Source organism: Physella acuta, unplaced genomic scaffold (assembly GCF_028476545.2).
Source record: "Physella acuta isolate Inbredline_101_S28 unplaced genomic scaffold, ASM2847654v3 ptg000335l, whole genome shotgun sequence".
Classification (NCBI taxonomy): Eukaryota; Metazoa; Mollusca; class Gastropoda; family Physidae; genus Physella; species Physella acuta.
The window spans coordinates 1,428,745-1,443,364 of NW_026731854.1; the positions used below are offsets into that span (position 1 = coordinate 1,428,745).

General features: G+C 41.0%; 2 protein-coding genes across 2 annotated transcripts; both read right to left on the reverse strand.

Annotated features, from left to right (window-relative positions):
• Nucleotides 1–456: 456 nt before the first annotated feature.
• On the reverse strand, nucleotides 457–1,438 carry LOC131940903 (uncharacterized). Its single transcript, XM_059299809.1, has 2 exons — nucleotides 1,393–1,438; nucleotides 457–1,128 (listed from the first exon to the last, which is right to left on the reverse strand). The coding sequence occupies exon 2, from the start codon at nucleotides 1,099–1,101 to the stop codon at nucleotides 457–459; it is 645 nt and encodes a 214-aa protein (XP_059155792.1). The 5' UTR covers nucleotides 1,102–1,128; nucleotides 1,393–1,438.
• A 7,216-nt stretch (nucleotides 1,439–8,654) lies between these two features.
• Nucleotides 8,655–13,812, reverse strand: LOC131940904 (uncharacterized). Its single transcript, XM_059299810.1, has 6 exons — nucleotides 13,708–13,812; nucleotides 12,296–12,412; nucleotides 11,907–11,985; nucleotides 9,799–9,903; nucleotides 8,698–8,792; nucleotides 8,655–8,665 (listed from the first exon to the last, which is right to left on the reverse strand). The coding sequence occupies exons 1-6, from the start codon at nucleotides 13,760–13,762 to the stop codon at nucleotides 8,655–8,657; spliced, it is 462 nt and encodes a 153-aa protein (XP_059155793.1). The 5' UTR covers nucleotides 13,763–13,812.
• Nucleotides 13,813–14,620: the final 808 nt, after the last annotated feature.

Genomic DNA, 14,620 nt, shown 5'->3' on the forward strand with positions numbered 1-14,620 from the left:
TATACATTTGCAAACACTATTGTATGATGAGTTTCTTAGATTTGGAAGATCAATGAGATCAAATAGCCTCGAGCTTAAGTTATTTTAAGATTTTATTCAATCACTTTCCATTATTGATTAATTTGATTTTAGCAACAATTGTAGCACATGAGCTATATTTTTAAAAAGAAAATATTTATTATTTTAACTGCTTTTAGTATAGAACTTAAAAGCAATGAATATTTCTAACTGAATACATTAGTGTATCGATACACTAATAAGTGAACTTTTCCATTATTGATTATTTAAAATAGGTAAGTTGGTCTGGATCGACTGTATGAATACAGACACGCTCAAAAATAAATATTGTATCAACACAACCAATTAACTAAAAGCATATCAACGCAACAAATCCATTAAATGAGTGGAGATAAATGGAATCTTTTTAATGAAGTAAAAAAATTACAGCATCTATATTTAGTAGGATTTAGAATCTTTCCTTCTGGATTTTGATAGCGTGCATAAATATAAAATAACTTTTGTTAAATCTAGAGCCAGAATAACACCAAATATAAGACATAAAAAGATGCAGCATAAAGTACTGCCCATGTATTTGGCTGATTTTGTCACATTTTCAACCGAGTTTTTTTTCAGCCAGGTCGAGTACAACTCGCTCTTGTCCACCAATAGCTCCTCCTCCAGCCTCTTCCTCCAGCTGACCAGAGCCGAGTGTTGGTTGAAGTTGTCCAGCTTGGCCTTACACACACAAGGACACTGGCTAGTCAGAGCCGGACCCATGCGCTGTGTGGCTGGCACTGTGCTACAGCTGGACTCTGGAGGTGGGGTCAAGCTTGATGGTGATTGGCTGTCGGTGGGGTCAGGGTCAGCTGATACAGTCACAGCTGGTGTGTAGGTATGCGTGTGTGTCATTGTTATGGTAACGCTGGGTAGGTAGAGAGTAGAGCTGGGTAGGTAGAGAGTAGAACTAGGCTGCAATGACGCCGGTGTGCTTGAAACAGGACTCCAGTCAAAGACAGTAGTGTCCGCTATGGTCAACTCACTGGACATGAAGTTGGGCAGCAATGTAGACAGAGATGTCTCGCTGGACGCTAGATCTGTCATTGACTTTGGAGGAGCTTTCTCCGCTTTCTGTAGGATGTTAAAATAGGTTTTCTAGAGTAGGCCTATCGTGCTATTGGCAATTCGTTTTGTGCGAGACATAGCATCAAATTAAAAATAAAATCGAAGTTGAAAAAATGTAGGCCACATTCTTTGTGGAGATCTTTTCCAACCAGTAATCACTTTTACATGAAATACCATTTAACTTAATATATCAAAGCATATGCTTCATGACAATATTGTATTCTGTATATTAAAAAAATATATGTACAACAACAACATGCATGAACTCACCGACGAATTAATGCCGAAGGAAAAGGCGTATCCTATGTTAAAAGCAGTGCCCACTACATACCCACCAAAAACACAATCAAGATTTTCTAGGCTGATTTTTTTAGACGTCATGTTGCTAAGGTAACAGAACTTGTACTCTAGCGATGAATCAAGCTCCCACGTGAAGGTAGAGTTATTGACTCCAGATATCTGAAGATGGATAGAGAAATAGATATTGTCACCGTTACATGGATAAAGTAATAAATGTCGGACATCAATTGACAGGGTTAGATTGAGAAACATACTCAGACAAAATCTATGAACCCTAAAGACATAATTAGCCATTTAATAAAACACGTAAAAACATGCTAGACTTATATTAAACGTGCTAGACTTACATATAAAACCCTGCTAGACTTATACTAAACATGCTAGACTTGAATATAAAACCCTGCTAGACTTATATTAAACGTGCTAGACTTGAATATAAAACCCTGCTAGACTTATACTAAACATGCTAGACTTGAATATAAAACCCTGCTAGACTTATATTAAAGGTGCTAGACTTGAATATGAAACCCTGCTAGACTTATATTAAAGGTGCTAGACTTGAATATAAAACCCTGCTAGACTTATATTAAAGGTGCTAGACTTGAATATAAAACCCTGCTAGACTTGTATTAAACGTGCTAGACTTGAATATAAAACCCTGCTAGACTTACATATGAAAGTGCTAGACTTACGTGAAATGAGGAATTACAGGCTGCAAATGTAGCTATGACAAGACTGACATCAAACGTGTCATTAAAATTCGATAGACTGTATTGATTGATCCACATTTTGACAGGTAATATTATCACAGCCGCTGGATCAAAGTTACCTGAAACTGATAGATATGGCAATGGTCAGGAAATAGTGGAAGATTTTTAATGCAAATATGTGAACTATGGTACACAAATTCATTAAACTATAACGTGTTAATGTAACTTTTGTCAGGGATATTTAATTATTCCATATAAGGAACCAGCGAAGGTCACGCCCATTGATGCTGAAGCTGTAGTTTAATTTTGACAAAATGTTCAGTAATTCATTCAATGAAGTCAGTAGATCACGTCATGTGATTAACAAAATGTTCAGTAATTCATTGAATAAGTTAGTAGATCATGACATGTGATTAACAAAATGTTCAGCAATTCTTTGAATAAGTCAGTAGATCATGACATGTGATTAACAAAATGTTCAGTAATTCATTGAATAAGTTAGTAGATGATGAAATGTGATTAACAAAATATTAAGCAATTCACTGAATAAGTCAGTAGATCGCGACATGTGATTAACAAAATGTTCAGTAATTCATTGAATAAGTCAGTAGATCACGTCATGTGACACAAACAGATCAACACACACGAGCAATAAAGTGACGGGGAGAGGTTGGTGGATCATGGAAAAGAGGAAATTTGGGAATGCGTCGGTATAGGGTATAGGTCAAATGTAAATTGACGTACGTCTTTTTTGTGTGCCGACACTGACCGACACATAACTCGTGTGAAAAACATATTGACCAGCACTTACCCCGTGTGACAAACTGACCAGCACTTACCCCGTGTGACAGACTGACCAGCACTTACCCCGTGTGACAGACTGACCAGCACTTACCCCGTGTGACAGACAAACTGACCAGCACTTACCCCGTGTGACAGACTGACCAGCACTTACACCGTGTGACAGACAGACTGACCAGCATTTACCCCGTGTGACAGACAGACTGACCAGCATTTACCCCGTGTGACAGACTGACCAGCACTTACCCCGTGTGACAGACAGACTGACCAGCACTTACACCGTGTGACAGACAGACTGACCAGCACTTACCCCGTGTGACAGACTGACCAGCACTTACCCCGTGTGACAGACTGACCAGCATTTACCCCGTGTGACAGACAGACTGACCAGCATTTACCCCGTGTGACAGACTGACCAGCACTTACCCCGTGTGACAGACAGACTGACCAGCATTTACCCCGTGTGACAGACAGACTGACCAGCATTTACCCCGTGTGACAGACTGACCAGCACTTACCCCGTGTGACAGACAGACTGACCAGCACTTACCCCGTGTGACAGACTGACCAGCACTTACCCCGTGTGACAGACAGACTGACCAGCACTTACCCCGTGTGACAGACAGACTGACCAGCACTTACACCGTGTGACAGACAGACTGACCAGCACTTACCCCGTGTGACAGACTGACCAGCACTTACCCCGTGTGACAAACTGACCAGCACTTACACCGTGTGACAGACAGACTGACCAGCATTTACCCCGTGTGACAGACAGACTGACCAGCACTTACACCGTGTGACAGACAGACTGACCAGCACTTACCCCGTGTGACAGACAAACTGACCAGCATTTACCCCGTGTGACAGACAGACTGACCAGCACTTACACCGTGTGACAGACAGACTGACCAGCACTTACACCGTGTGACAGACAAACTGACCAGCACTTACCCCGTGTAACAGACAGACTGACCAGCACTTACACCGTGTGACAGACAGACTGACCAGCACTTACCCCGTGTGACAGACTGACCAGCACTTACCCCGTGTGACAGACAGACTGACCAGCACTTACCCCGTGTGACAGACTGGCCAGCACTTACCCCGTGTGACAGACAGACTGACCAGCACTTACACCGTGTGACAGACAGACTGACCAGCACTTACACCGTGTGACAGACAGACTGACCAGCACTTACACCGTGTGACAGACAGACTGACCAGCACTTACCCCGTGTGACAGACTGACCAGCACTTACCCCGTGTGACAGACTGACCAGCACTTACACCGTGTGACAGACTGACCAGCACTTACACCGTGTGACAGACAGACTGACCAGCACTTACACCGTGTGACAGACAGACTGACCAGCACTTACACCGTGTGACAGACAGACTGACCAGCACTTACCCCGTGTGACAGACTGACCAGCACTTACCCCGTGTGACAGACAGACTGACCAGCACTTACCCCGTGTGACAGACAGACTGACCAGCACTTACACCGTGTGACAGACAAACTGACCAGCACTTACACCGTGTGACAGACAGACTGACCAGCACTTACACCGTGTGACAGACAGACTGACCAGCACTTACCCCGTGTGACAGACTGACCAGCACTTACCCCGTGTGACAGACTGACCAGCACTTACACCGTGTGACAGACAGACTGACCAGCACTTACACCGTGTGACTGACAGACTGGCCAGCACTTACCCCGTGTGACAGACAGACTGACCAGCACTTACCCCGTGTGACAGACAGACCAGCACTTACCCCGTGTGATAAACTGACCAGCACTTACCCCGTGTGACAGACAGACTGACCAGCACTTACCCCGTGTGACAGACTGGCCAGCACTTACCCCGTGTGACAGACAGACTGACCAGCACTTACACCGTGTGACAGACAGACCAGCACTTACACCGTGTGACAGACTGACCAGCACTTACCCCGTGTGACAGACAGACTGACCAGCACTTACACCGTGTGACAGACAGACTGACCAGCACTTACCCCGTGTGACAGACAGACTGACCAGCACTTACCCCGTGTGACAGACAGACTGACCAGCACTTACCCCGTGTGACAGACAGACTGACCAGCACTTACACCGTGTGACAGACAAACTGACCAGCACTTACACCGTGTGACTGACAGACTGGCCAGCACTTACCCCGTGTGACAGACAGACTGGCCAGCACTTACCCCGTGTGACAGACTGACCAGCACTTACACCGTGTGACAGACAAACTGACCAGCATTTACCCCGTGCGACAGACAGACTGACCATCACTTACACCGTGTGACAGACAGACTGACCAGCACTTACACCGTGTGACAGACAGACTGACCAGCACTTACACCGTGTGACAGACAGACTGACCAGCACTTACCCCGTGTGACAGACAGACTGACCAGCACTTACCCCGTGTGACAGACAGACTGACCAGCACTTACCCCGTGTGACAGACAGACTGACCAGCACTTACCCCGTGTGACAGACAGACTGACCAGCACTTACCCCGTGTGACAGACTGACCAGCACTTACCCCGTGTGACAGACAGACTAACCAGCACTTACCCCGTGTGACAGACAGACTGACCAGCACTTACACCGTGTGACAGACAGACTGACCAGCACTTACACCGTGTGACAGACAGACCAGCACTTACACCGTGTGACAGACTGACCAGCACTTACCCCGTGTGACAGACAGACTGACCAGCACTTACACCGTGTGACAGACAGACTGACCAGCACTTACCCCGTGTGACAGACAGACTGACCAGCACTTACCCCGTGTGACAGACAGACTGACCAGCACTTACCCCGTGTGACAGACAGACTGACCAGCACTTACCCCGTGTGACAGACAGACTGACCAGCACTTACCCCGTGTGACAGACAGACTGACCAGCACTTACCCCGTGTGACAGACAGACTGACCAGCACTTACCCCGTGTGACAGACAGACTGACCAGCACTTACCCCGTGTGACAGACAGACTGACCAGCACTTACCCCGTGTGACAGACTGACCAGCACTTACCCCGTGTGGCAGACAGACTGACCAGCACTGGCCTGCTGGCTGAAATAACCGCTGAGTGAGACTTAAGAATCAGCTCTCGCCAAGGGACGTAATCACGGTATAGGCTGAAGAGAGTCTTGTTGTAGCTGAGGGTTGTGTTGGGCTCCGTGTAGACCACCTTGACGTAGGTCACTGTGGTCAGCACCGTGTAGCCAATTATAAAGTACACATTGTCCAACATCCACATGGGCGGTACCATCTCTACCATGTGATCCTAAGAGAACATCAGCAAATGATAGTATAACGAGTGAAATATTTACCCGTACCAAGTCTTACTATCAGCATAATTAGAGGAACAACCCCATTTTATTAAGAAATGTTTCATACACAACCCCTTCCTTAGCATCCACACATTTTTACCCAAAAACCAAACTGCCTCTTGGTGCTAAAATAAAACAAATTAAATGAATAAATCTACTAAATAAGGATTGGATTTTGAATGATTACCTAATCAATACGGTTAGCATAATTACAGAAGTGAAAATATCCCCAGAATTACGAGATATCCGCTGTCCTCCCCCCCCCTCCCCCCGAATTACGTGATTGTCTCTGCCTCCCCTCCCCCAGAATTACGTGATAACCGCTGTCCCCCCCTTCCCACCCCAGAATTACGTGATTGACTTTGCCCCCCCCCCTCCCCCAGAATTACGTGATAGCCGCTGTCCCCCCTCCCCCCCCCCCCTCCCTCCCCCAGAATTACGTGATAGCCGCTGTCCCCCCCCCCCTCCCTCCCCCAGAATTACGTGATAGCCGCTGTCCCCCCCTCCCCCAGAATTACGTGATAGCCGCTGTCCCCCCCCTCCCCCAGAATTACGTGATAGCCGCTGTCCCCCTCCCTTCTCCCCCTCCCTCCCCCAGAATTACGTGATAGCCGCTGTCCCCCCACCCCCCCCCCTCCCCCAGAATTACGTGATAGCCTCTGCCTCCCCTCCCTCAGAATTACGTGATAGACCCTGTCCCCCCCTCCCCCCCCCCAGAATTACGTGATAGCCGCTGTCCCCCCCCCACCCCCCCTCCCCCAGAATTACGTGATAGCCTCTGCCTCCCCTCCCTCAGAATTACGTGATAGACCCTGTCCCCCCCCCTCCCCCCTCCCTCAGAATTACGTGATAGCCGCTATCCCCTCTCTCCCCCTCCCTCCCCCAGAATTACGTGATAGCCGCTGTCCCCCATAGTGGTGAAGCAGCCTCCACTGATGACAGCCACTACATCAGAGCTCTGGACTGAAGTTCCCGATAGGTCAAAGGTCATGGAGAGAATTTGTAACGCCGTAAACGCTGGAAAAGAATGCGAATGTTAACATTAGTTTAAAGCTTTGATGCAAGTCTGATGGTGTAAAACATCAATGTATCATCCCCTACAGATACCGCCGTATGACCAGAAATACCTCATTTGAATTCAACTAATATAAAGCTCGTATCATGTCCTGATAAATTGTGAAATATAATTGTATTTGTATTTTTTCGTAATTAAGTACGAAAAGTTTATATAATGAGTTGAATCAATTAATAATACTCCCATCAACCTTCGAATCAAATGTCAAGAATCAACGACACGAGTCATTCATTGAGGCATGTTTTTATGTTGTACCGGCAAAGAAGCAATCGTTCAATTCGCATTTAATCAGTTCAAAACGTAATACAAATCTCACTTTGTGTGTTACTTTATTTGTCAACCATCTTTATCTACGAGGCAACAAAAATATATTTACCCTTTTACTATTCCTCACAAAAGACACCGTCTTCTTACTAAAACTAATGAGATTGTAACACGACAGAGGTTTGGTATTGAGTTTTTTCTATAGCTGTAAACAATTACAGCTACACACATGTAAACAATTACAGCTACACACATGTAAACAATTACAGCTACACACATGTAAACAATTACAGCTACACACATGTAAACAATTACAGCTACACACATGTAAACAATTACAGCTACACACATGTAAACAATTACAGCTACACACATGTAAACAATTACAGCTACACACATGTAAACAATTACAGCTACACACATGTAAACAATTACAGCTACACACACAGAATGTTAAAATCAAAGAAAGGCGATGCCTGCAATCACGTGTAACAACATTAGCCTCAAGTACACGAATACATGCCAAGTAACCAAATATTAGGTAGCCACTCAATGTCACATCGTAGAAAGTTAATCGATACCATTAGTTTGTGGGTTAAAATACCGACGATTCATGGTAGATCAATGATATTGCTTTAGACTTGTTTTGAATGGCGTATTGATACAAAAATGTACAAGACGTTTTACTTATAATGTGTTAGGGCTGTGACAGCGACAAATTGCTACAATGGGTATGTGTGTGGGGAGGGGCGTGGGATGGTAGACGGGTATAATTAGTAAAAAAAAATGCGATGCCACCTATTGATGACCTTGTTGAAAAAAAAAGAAAAAGACGCATATTCTAACTATTATTTAATGATTTAGAATATACCCTCCTGCCACACACCTATTTTTTCTCGAAATGTTTTTAAAGAAGAAACCAACCTTCCAGCGTCTGCTGAATGACGTCACCATTAAAGTAGGTGGTTGCTTTGAAGGTTAAGGACGGCGTTGCTGATGTGTTACTTGATAAGGTCAAGGAGACTTTAACCGTGACCTTTTTCCAGGCACTGACGACCAGGAGAAAACACTCGTAGATCTTACAGGTAGTGACCGCCACGTAGCGAGAGCTCAAGTCGGAGACAGGAAACACTTGAAATGTCCCGGCTGAATTTAGGGTCGCTCTGATGATGACACGGACACCCAGATATCAGTGGAGAGAGCCGTAAGGAAAACAGTCAAGTCTTAACTAATCACATATATAACAAAACAGTAGGGTAGCTTTCATTTTTTTTTTGTATAGTGAGGAGTATTCTAATCTTGCAAAATTCGAAATACCACTATACCACTTTCACAAAGCTCGACTATTACTTAAGAGATATAAGAGAATCTCATCACATTTTATTATGAATAGAGACACTGACAGTTTTAAAAATTGTTAGAATTTTATAAGCAAAATACTTTTTTTTAAAATAAAACAATTAATAGAATCGATACATCATAAATATTTGATAAATGGGCATGGCAAATTGATAAAACTTAGATCAATATCCAATATTGAAAAGCAATGTTATTTTATTGTAATGTAAATGTAATGTTTTAGTTTCTTTCTGCTCTTCATTTTGCCGGCGTAAGTTGAAAGGGTACTAGGTCATAAACCTTACTATAAACTAAAGATGGAAAATCCTGTTTTAAAAGTGACTAAACAAATAAAACCCTAATGTTTTTAACAAGCAGAAACTAAACAAGCAGAATCAGTTGTTTGTTACTGGCAACTAAAGCAGAATCATATCTTTGTAACTGGCAACTAAAGTAGAACCTAATGTTTATAACTGGCAACTAAAGCAGAACCTGATGTTTATAACTGGCAACTAAAGTAGAATCCGATGTTTATAACTGGCAACTAAAGCAGAACCTGATGTTTATAACTGGCAACTAAAGTAGAACCTGATGTTTATAACTGGCAACTAAAGTAGAATCCGATGTTTATAACTGGCAACTAAAGTAGAACCTGATGTATGTAACTGGCAACTAAAGCAGATCCTGATGTTTATAACTGGCAACTAAAGTAGAAGTTGATGTTTATAACTGGCAACTAAAGTAGAATCCGATGTTTATAACTGGCAACTAAACAAGCAGAACTTAAGGGCTGAATGGTCTTGTTACAGCTGACGACAGAAATAAACTTACGTCTGTAGAATGGAGACTGCCAGAATGATGACGTCACTGTCTGAGACAACACATATAGATTTAGATGTGACATCCGATGTTGTCAGCAGCACTTCTGTGGACAGTCTGAAGATTTTCAAACAAATCATGTCTAGCTGGACTTTACTTCAAGTCATCAACACACAGATAGCCCAAACAAACCATGTCTAGCTGGACTTTACTTCAAGTCATCAACACACAGATAGCCCAAACAAACCATGTCTAGCTGGACTTTACTTCAAGTCATCAACACACAGATAGCCCAAATAAACCATGTCTAGCTGGACTTTACTGCAAGTCATCAACACATAGATAGCCCAAACAAACCATGTCTAGCTGAACTTTACTGCAAGTCATCAACACATAGATAGCACAAACAAACCATGTCTAGCTGAACTTTACTGCAAGTCATCAACACACAGCTCAAACATCAAGTTACATTTTTACACATTTATTATCAAAGCACTGCCACGCCACATAAGAAAAGTTATCTATAATGCTTCATTTTATTTTCTGTGAGGGTTTTGTGTGGGGTTCTAGAGTGTGTGTTTTCTGTGAGGGGTTCATGTGACTGAGTGGTTGCTGAAAAGATTGGTTTCTTGTAGAGTTTCATGAGTCTATTTGGTTTCTTGTAGGGTTTCATGTGTCTATTTGGTTTCTTGTAGAGTTTCATGTGTCTATTTGGTTTCTTGTAGAGTTTCATGTGTCTATTTGGTTTCTTGTAGGGTTTCAGTGTGTATATTTGGTTTCTTGTAGAGTTTCATGTGTCTATTTGGTTTCTTCTAGGGTGGCATGTGTCTATTTGGTTTCTTGTAGAGTTTCATGTGTCTATTTGGTTTCTTGTAGAGTTTCATGTGTCTATTTGGTTTCTTCTAGGGTGGCATGTGTCTATTTGGTTTCTTGTAGAGTTTCATGTGTCTATTTGGTTTCTTGTAGGGTTTCATGTGTCTATTTGGTTTCTTGTAGGGTTTCATGTGTCTATTTTGTTTCTTCTAGTTATGCATGTGTCTATTTGGTTTCTTGTAGAGTTTCATGTGTCTGTTTGGTTTCTTGTAGGGTTTCGTGTGTCTATTTGGTTTCTTGTAGGGTTTCATGTGTCTATTTTGTTTCTTCTAGTTATGCATGTGTCTATTTGGTTTCTTGTAGGGTTTCATGTGTCTATTTGGTTTCTTGTAGGGTTTCATGTGTCTATTTGGTTTCGTGTAGGGTTTCATGTGTCTATTTTGTTTCTTGTAGTTTCATGTGTCTATTTTGTTTCTTGTAGGGTTTCATGTGTCTATTTGGTTTCTTGTAGAGTTTCATGTGTCTATTTGGTTTCTTCTAGTTATGCATGTGTCTGTTTGGTTTCTTGTAGGGTTTCATGTGTCTATTTGGTTTCTTGTAGAGTTTCATGTGTCTATTTTGTTTCTTCTAGTTATGCATGTGTCTATTTGGTTTCTTGTAGGGTTTCATGTGTCTATTTTGTTTCTTCTAGTTATGCATGTGTCTATTTGGTTTCTTGTAGGGTTTCATGTGTCTATTTTGTTTCTTCTAGTTATGCATGTGTCTATTTTGTTTCTTCTAGTTATGCATGTGTCTATTTGGTTTCTTGTAGGGTTTCATGTGTCTATTTTGTTTCTTCTAGTTATGCATGTGTCTATTTGGTTTCTTGTAGGGTTTCATGTGTCTATTTGGTTTCTTGTAGTTTCATGTGTCTATTTGGTTTCTTGTAGGGTTTCATGTGTCTATTTGGTTTCTTGTAGGGTTTCATGTGTCTATTTGGTTTCTTGTAGTTTCATGTGTCTATTTTGTTTCTTCTAGTTATGCATGTGTCTATTTGGTTTCTTGTAGGGTTTCATGTGTCTATTTTGTTTCTTCTAGTTATGCATGTGTCTATTTTGTTTCTTCTAGTTATGCATGTGTCTATTTTGTTTCTTGTAGGGTTTCATGTGTCTATTTTGTTTCTTCTAGTTATGCATGTGTCTATTTGGTTTCTTGTAGGGTTTCATGTGTCTATTTGGTTTCTTGTAGGGTTTCAGTGTGTCTGAGATATCAATGATGTGACTTGTGTCTGTAAGGGGCTTATGAGACTATGGTTTCTAAAAACTTACTTGAGCAATAGCTCTCCGCCATTTGTGTCGGACAGTTGGGTAATGTTTGTCACATTGGATGTTGACGAAATTGTTGTTACTGTAAACATTTTAAAAAACTCTCATATTAGATGTTGACAAGAATGCTGTTGCTGTAAATAAAAATTCTCCGGTTTCTAATAAAAAATAAAATCACGACATCACCACTTAAAAGTCGAGTCCTTCTCTACAGAAACTTATGAAAACGAGTTATTACAATTGATCTAAGTCTGGCAAAGACAAACATTTTTTACACCATTTTGTCAAATGTTCACTTCTGATTATTTCCTCCAGTATCTGCTCCAATACGAGTGTTGTATTCGACCACATTTGCGTTTTACTGCCGTCTTTAAATGTAAAAATAAAATTACCTGTGACGTTCACTGTAACATCTTCGATTCGTGTGATTTTGATATAGGGGAGAGACTCCACTGAATTATGTTTGGGAAATGCAAAAATGAATTCTTTCCCTTTGATGCAAAATGAACCTGCGAAAGGAAAAAAAAAGGATTTCGAAATTAAACTGCTACACACATGAATTTAACTAATGCATGATAAATCAAACGTTTCTGACTTTCCAAAATATACTTACATTATATTCTTGAATATTGTAACAAAAATTTTTTTAGGCCAAAGGTGATATTTTTTTTTCTTTAAATGTAAAATTTAGAGGATGAGTAAAGGATAAGTGATTCTTAAACTCATGCGTGTGAGAGAGAGAGAGAGAGAGTGAGAAAGAGAAAGTTTATTTATCGATGTGTGTGTGTGTGTGTGTGTTTATGCGATAGATTTAGAAACATGAATTAAATTTTTAAAAAAATTATTTTAAAAACTGTGTTTAAAATTAATGAGTAAACAATAACTTGAATGTGGACTAAATATAAAATAGAGTAATTCCTTGGCGTCAATGATGCTCTGTAAAGGTTAATAAAATATAGGCAGCTAACATAGCTTTATTACAGAATAGATGTTGTAGGGAACTAACCTTGTGCCAGTAAAATGTAAATGTTGTAAGTAACCAACCTTGTGCCAGTAAAATGTAAATGTTGTAGGGAACTAACCTTGTGCCAGTAAAATGTAAATGTTGTAGGGAACCCACCTTGTGCCGGTAAAATGTAAATGTTGTAGGGAACTAACCTTGTGCCAGTAAAATGTAAATGTTGAAGGGAACCAACCTTGTGCCAGTAAAATGTAAATGTTGAAGGGAACCAAACTTGTGCCAGTAAAATGTAAATGTTGTAGGGAACCAACCTTGTGCCAGTAAAATGTAAATGTTGAAGGGAACCAAACTTGTGCCAGTAAAATGTAAATGTTGTAAGTAACCAACCTTGTGCCAGTAAAATGTAAATGTTGAAGGGAACCAACCTTGTGCCAGTAAAATGTAAATGTTGAAGGGAACCAAACTTGTGCCAGTAAAATGTAAATGTTGTAAGTAACCAACCTTGTGCCAGTAAAATGTAAATGTTGTAGGGAACCCACCTTGTGCCAGTAAAATGTAAATGTTGAAGGGAACCAAACTTGTGCCAGTAAAATGTAAATGTTGTAGGGAACCAACCTTGTGCCAGTAAAATGTAAATGTTGTAGGGAACCAACCTTGTGCCAGTAAAATGTAAATGTTGTAGGGAACCAACCTTGTGCCAGTAAAATGTAAATGTTGTAGGGAACCCACCTTGTGCCAGTAAAATGTAAATGTTGTAGGGAACCCACCTTGTGCCAGTAAAATGTAAATGTTGTAGGGAACCAACCTTGTGCCAGTAAAATGTAAATGTTGTAGGGAACCAACCTTGTGCCAGTAAAATGATCAAAGTTGACTGTACAAGCAGACACTGGTGGAACATAGCTGCAGGCTAAGAAGACAAGGAAACATTTTGTTCTTACTATTATTTCCAAATATTTACATGTCTACAAATTGATTTACATTAAATACATCATATATTTAATAAAAAGAATGCATTATGATCAGCGCCCATCTTTCAATAACAATATTCGTTATCCAATCATTTGGTTCAATATTCAATGTTCTAGTCAGCATCGATAGAAGAATGTACTTTATCATAGTATCAAGCAATCAGATTTTAAAAGCTCAAATATGAGCCGATTCCATTTAAACACTTGACATCAGTGGTGTCAGTGGATAGGTTAACAATGCAAGCAAGTTTCATTTAGTCTATTTTAGATAATGGGAATTCAATAGATGATTTGATAATGATCTACCAAAGCTTCTTAAAAACGGATTTTTTAAATTAGAAAAGTACAAATAAAAAATAATCTTCGTAAAATAATGTCGATACATCTTTCGTAGGATAGTATCAATACAAGTAACATTATTATACCTAAAACAATATCGTAGGGCAATGTCGATACAATTTCTTACGTAGGACAATATCGACACAATATCTTATGTATGACAATATCGACACAATATCTCATTTATGACAATGAAGATACACTATATTACGGAGGACAATGGCATTACAATATAAACAAATGCGACACAGCTTTCAACTGGAGCTATCGCATCTCATCATAGGTACCCTCTACATGTACAATCTTTAGCATGTTTTTGTTTGGCGGAATCAATGAGCACCAGTAGCCAAGACTTCCTCAACTTGTACTCTCAACATAAACCTTCACGCGTATTCTCGTGGGCAGTTGTCTGTATTGAAATGGAATTTCTTAGATATTCAGTGCAGAAC